General features: G+C 51.2%; 1 protein-coding gene across 4 annotated transcripts in view; it reads left to right on the top strand.

Moving 5' to 3' along the window:
- Positions 1-3,428: 3,428 nt before the first annotated feature.
- GHR (growth hormone receptor) overlaps positions 3,429-6,000 on the top strand; it is a 269,116-nt gene continuing 266,544 nt past the window's right edge. For 2 of the 4 annotated variants that reach the window (XM_045999829.1, XM_045999833.1), the window contains exon 1: positions 3,856-4,307. In XM_045999829.1, coding sequence (XP_045855785.1) covers positions 4,295-4,307 — 13 coding nt within the window. In that variant the 5' untranslated portion in view covers positions 3,856-4,294. Of the gene's footprint in view, positions 3,545-3,855; positions 4,308-6,000 lie in introns of those variants that run through there. The other 2 variants (XM_045999831.1, XM_045999832.1) reach the window with 2 other exon arrangements.

Here is a 6,000-nt window from a genome sequence, read left to right as displayed (position 1 = left end):
CTGCTCTCTCCCTCTCTAAAAGAAATAAAATAAATACTAAAAACTCACTGGTAAGTGAGTTTGCACAGGACTCTGGGTTGGTGGGGCAGGGAGGGTGCTGATGTAGGAGACCAGTGGAGTTGGGAGACCACAGAAGTCATCGACGTGAGACTATGGTGATGCCGCTCATGGAGGGATTCATAAGATGTGAACAGATTCTGAGCATGGCAGTTAGGAGCTTGGTAGAGATCTGGGTTTGAGAAAATGTGGGTGGTATAAATTTGCATTTAATTTGACTAAACATTTGTTGGGCCTCTACCATTTGCTGGGCACTAACCTAGACATTTTAGGCACAAATATTAAGAATATAGAGTATCTCCTTCAGGGTTCTCGTAACTAATAGGGACAGTAGACATAGCAATACCACCTGAAATCTGTAATAAAAGTAGACATAAAGGCCTATGAGGATGCAGATGCAAGGACAAGTAATTAATTCTATCTCTGGGAAGAGCCAGGAAGGACTTTAGAGAGAAGGCACACAATTGAACTAGAACTGGAAGGTTAAGGAGAATCTCCCCATGTGGTCAAAGTAAGAGGGGAAGACATGAGTAAGCAAATGAGGCTTTAGCATGCCTTCACTTGAAACAAATTAGTCCACTGAAGACCTGATACATTTCTCCCCATAATCTGGAAAATATAAAGAGGAATGTACTTCTATAAACCTACATATTGCCATATATGAGATCAAGGGACCTTTATTCTTGGGACTTGAAAATAAAGACTGCATTCCATGTAAGTTGCAAGATTATATCTGGTTCCATAAGGTTTTATAATAACCGATGTGTCTTCTCCTGTCCTGTCTGTGTACGTGGACTATTTTACCCAAGATAGAACAGGAGCCAAAGCAGTCTCCATTTTCCTGTCTTAGGGAATGAAGGTACTGCTAAACCCAGAAGAAAAAAGGAGGCAATCCTTCTTTTTTAGCATGGCCCTTAAATCATCTCAGGCCATGAACAACAGAACTTAGAAAATATTTTGTGAGTCCATCCGCTACCTCCTAGACTATATCAAGATTCTCTGGGCTGGAGGGTGGGGGAAAGAGGATGAGAAGGCACAGAAAGGACATAAAGAGAGAATGTGGTGGTGCCAGAGTCTAACAGGCTAACTTGGAAGGTCATGTCAGACAAGAATGGCATCAGCATTCCATTCCAGTGCCTGGTCTCCACTCCTGTCACTATTGCCCTTTTGGTCAGTGTGGTGCGTTCTGACCGCCTGCTGGAGTTCTGCCTGCCTTTGTCCTAATCTTTCTCTGTGTGGCAACTCCCATTTTAAAAACTCCAGACACCAGGAAGCACTCTTACTGCTCTAGCAAAGCCTGGAAAATCCCAGAAACCAGGGACTGGGGAAGGATGTTAGGGAAAGAAAGCCTTCTTATACTCAGGTGGGATAGAATAGGACCAGTTCAAAATCAACATCCATGGGATACCTGACACAGTACAGGAAAGTGATGATACACAGCCCTTCTAGAATCTTTCCTCCTCTGGTCATTCTGTCCTTCTTTGCCTAGAACAATTGGGTTGTTGAGCCACAGCTGAGACTCAGAAAGGATTCTTTGAAAGGATTCTTTTCTGCTTCTTTGATTCCTTTAAAGATAGGAGTATCTGGGTGCTTGGGTGGCTCAGTGGGTTAAGCCTCTGCCTTCTGCTCAGGTCATGATCTCAGGGTCCTGGGATCGAGTCCCGCATCAGGCTCCCTGCTGAACAGGGAGCCTGCTTCCTCCTCTCTCTCTCTCTCTTTGTGCCTGCCTTGCTACCTACTTGTGATCTATCTCTGTCAAATAAATAAATCTTAAAAAAGAAGAAGAAGAAGGAAAAAAGATAGGAGTATCTTAGGATGCCTGGTCGGCTCAGGCAGCTAAGCATCTGCTTTGGGCTCAGGTCATGATTCCAGGATCCTGGGAGTCCCACATTGCGCTCCTTTCTCAGAGGGGAGCCAGCTTCTCCCTCTGCCTCCTGCTCCCCGTGGTTGGGCGTGTGCACTCTTCGAGAAAATAAGTAAATGAAATCTTTTTTTAAAAATTAAAAAAACGGGAGTCTCTTATGTGACATCTGCTGCCCCCCCATCTTCGGCCGTGCTCCTTCCTAACTCCTTGCCACGAACCACTCTCATGTGCTTCTCTCCACACCCGGGAATCTTTTATTCCAGGGCTAAGGATCTTAGTTTCTTTAGATAGCTGTTTAAACATTTCTCTCTGGTTATAAACTTGGCTTTGTGTCTGGGAGCCCTGTAATAACAATAATAAAAAAAGTCATTTAGTAAGCCGAAGCTGTTAGAAGCTGTTAGATAAATGGCATTACAACTGGCTGTCAGTAGTAAAGTAAATAGTAAAAAGATAGCATGACTGGCTGGTCCTTTAGACCGCAACCTGGAACTGGACTTTTGTACTTTCTGCTGAGAAAAGCATGAGGTGCCTGGGAGTGGGAGGCTTTCCCAGATGACACGCTTCTGCACAACGATACTAACTTTCTGAAACACTCTGAGCACTTCTCCTCTCACTTTATTTCCCTACAGTGGAACGAGGGGGACAGGCTCAGGTTTGACAGATGAGCTGTGCCCCGCGCAGGACAGTTAAAAGGAATTCCCCAGGGCACACACTCGGCCAGTCCTCTGGCTGAGGCCTGTGTCTGGACACCCTGCACCTTAGCGCTCTGGCTTCGGGACATAACGTCTCTCTTCACATGCCTCGGGGTTTTTTGGCAAATTACATCTCTCTTTTCTAACGTCCCTCCTTTTAACTATCTTTTCACCCGGGGAGCACGCGTTTGGAAACCGGTTGCAGGTGGAGAGAGGCAAGGTTCTGCTGGCTAATCACGCTTTCCAAGCTATCCGGCTCGCTATTTCCCCCATTCCGGCAGATAGCTAACTTTAAGTGTTCCTTTCCATTTGTTGGCTGCACTTAATGCTCTTTTAGGTCCTGCCTTTTTGGCAACAGCGGTGGGCGGAGAGGAAGGAAGCGTCCTGCAACTACCAATACTTTCCTCTAGGAGGAGCCGCGCGGCCCAGAAGAGAGTGACACGCACCAACTCCAACTCCTTCGCGGGGAACGCTTCATCCCAGCTCCTCGGAATGCTTGGCCCGGACCGCGCTCCGCGCCTCCGCAGCGGCTCTCGAACCCGTCGCCCCGAACTCCCGCTTCCCCTCGCCGCTGCAGCCCGGGTCGCGGGGGCGGCGGGCCGGGCCCGGCGTGACCCCTGGTGAGCGGCGGCCGCCGATTCCCACCCATCCCCTCCCGTCCTCCCTTCCCGTTTCACCCCGCCCCCTCCTCCTCCCCAAGCCTGACAGCCCGCGAGCTGCCAAGCAGGGCGCAGCCATGGGAAGAGGAGGCGGTCTAGGGAGCGGCGGCGGCGGCGGCGGCGGCTGCTGGAGCGGCGGTGGCGGCGGCTGCTGCTGAGCCGAGGCGGCGGCGGGGACTCCGGGCTGGGGCCGCGCAGGCCGGAGGCCCCCGCGCCCTCGGCCCCAGCGCGGAAGCGAACCCGCGCTCTCTATCCGGAGGCGAGACTCGGAGGTACTGGAGCAGAGGAGGGCCCTCGGGGAGTCGGGTTCTTCCTCCCCCCCCACCTTGTGCCTGGGGGCCTGGGAGTGGACCAGTTGTTTATGAAAGTGGGGCTCTGGCTTATGTATTTAACACGAATCTCCCCCCCCCCCCCACCCCGGGGGACTTGGGGGTTGGCTGTGCCTTCCTCCTCCTCGCGAAGAAGTTGTTTTCTACGGGTGGGTTGTTGTAACCCGATCCACGCTGTGGATGTGTGTGTATGTGTGTGTGTGTGTGTAGACCTTGGTGGTGGGCGTCAGGGAGTTGGGGGCGATAGGCGAACCATCCCACGCTGGCGCCTGCTGTGACCCGTGTTCGCGGTGCCTGGAGGGGCTTCCTCTGAAGCCAGTATTGTTAAAGTCCTAAAAGTTTTGCGAGTGCTGCTCTTTGACAATGTCAGCCCGGCTGGGGCACGAACAGCTGAGGCTGCGGCCGCCGAGCGGGGAGAGGTCCCTGGCGGCGCGACCGGAGGAGAGGGGAGGTCGTCCCGCTGTGCGCGTCGACACCGCGCGCTCCTCCCCAAAGCGCACCGCCCTCTGCGCGTTTGTGCACACTGCAGCCACGCTTTGGCACCGGCGGAGTTGGGGTCAGTAGAGTCGCGGCCACCGGTCCCCGGGAGCTGGAGTGGGTAGACAGCGTGGCGAGCCGAGCACCCTCAGCCCCTGACACACTCGTGGTTATGAAATCAACCAGGCTCAAAGTTTGGACAGAACTGCCCGAGGCATGAGAGCTGCGGGTGAGTGGGGGAGCCGCGCGTCTGGGGAGAGGGTGCTGGCGGCGTGCACGCTCGCTGGTGCGTGGGGGTGTCTATTTTGGGGTGAGTGCTTTATATATAACCCGAGTGGGGACGTCTCCTCCGGCGTGGCTGCCGGAGTTGGTAACCTGGCTCCGGGTCTGTGCGCTGTACGGGTGTACGTGCGGGGGGTGGGGTGTGTGTGTGTGTGTGTGTGTGTGTGTACGGGTGTACGTGCGGGGGGTGGGGTGTGTGTGTGTGTGTGTGTGTGTGTGTGTGTGTGTGTGTGTCTGGGGAGGCGTGTCGGCGCCTGAGCCAGTAGAGTGTGCAGGGAGGAGGTGGAGGGGAGGAGGAGGCCGGAGAGGTGCCGCCTGCCCGTTTGTGCAGCCAGGAGACCTTGAGGGACAGGGAAAGGTAACGGGAGGCCAGAGGGTTGGGAAGTCGCAGGAGTCCTGCATAGGATTTAAATACCACGGACTCTGAAAGCACTAAACCCCTTGCCTTTGAGGAGCTTGAGGGCTGGAGGTGGAGGTTCCTGGAACTCTCCGGAGACTTGGCATGGAGGACGACGGTTTTAAGACGTGGGTGTATGTGTAGGTACAGAACCCTGGAGGTCCAGACCCAAGTTGGAGCTGCAGATCTGAGTTTCCTGGGGTGCCGCTAGTCACAGTCCAGAAACTAGATGGTCTCTGGGGTGTTTACCTATAGAATCCCTGGCACGTGTGCCTGGAAAGGCACTCACCTTTCTTCATACATGTTGTGGCAGCTGTGCTGTGGGAAATGGGTGTTCTAGGCCACTTTCCACCCGGGTCACCCTACAAGTCCTTTTCTCTGGGGTGCCAAGGTATATAGACCTTGGAGGTAATTAGTGTGAAATAGTTTCCAGAAATTAAAATGCTGGATAGAAACAAAATAAAATGATTTAGTAGACAGGGTTGTTGGTTCTGTCTTTTCTGTGATTGGGAATTCTGTTTCCTTTTGAGAAAAGCTTGGTGTTCCCATATTAGATTCCAAGGGGTCTCTAGTTATTTATAGTTTCTCTTCAGATGGACTTCAGATGCTGGAAGGATGTGTTTTCATGCAGAGACCCCTGGAAAACATTATTTGTAGTTTAAGCACACCTCATCCTTTTTCTCCTTCCACCCTTGTAAACTTCTTGATTCACATACGTCTAAGGGAAGTGGTAAGTCAGCATTCAGGTTTTCATTTGGAGTAAATATATCACAGTGAAATTATAGTTTTGGTCGGCTGAATGAGATGGAAAGCCGACACTTAATAGGCAAAGGTGTGAAATGAAATTCTATAAATGTAGTGACAAAGCCATGACTTTCCAGTGCATTTTTTTTTCCAAACTGAGCATAACTCTGCCTTGCAAATATTTGTTCTAGGCAGTTTGGGGCTGTGTTTTTTTCTATTATTAGTGTGTAAACAGCAGACTCCACATCATAAACCACTTAAAATGGATACTAGGCATCTTCTCTATGCTATCTCTGGTGCTTGTGTTTAACAGATGTTTAAGGTGCTTGGTTACCTCTGGGATTATCACGTGGAGTATTTCATTAGGTCAGGACATGATGTTTATAGCATAATGTAATAAATGGAGCCCCAGTTGCAGCCTGCTTATGCCAAGTGCATGAAATACCCCAGTATGCAAACAAACCTTGAAGTTGGTCCAACTTGGTGAGCTTTTTGGCTA

Source organism: Meles meles, chromosome 3 (genome assembly GCF_922984935.1).
Source record: "Meles meles chromosome 3, mMelMel3.1 paternal haplotype, whole genome shotgun sequence".
Lineage (NCBI taxonomy): Eukaryota > Metazoa > Chordata > Mammalia > Carnivora > Mustelidae > Meles > Meles meles.
The sequence above is the reverse complement of the archived record's forward strand: the minus strand, read 5'-3'. Positions and strand labels throughout refer to the sequence as shown.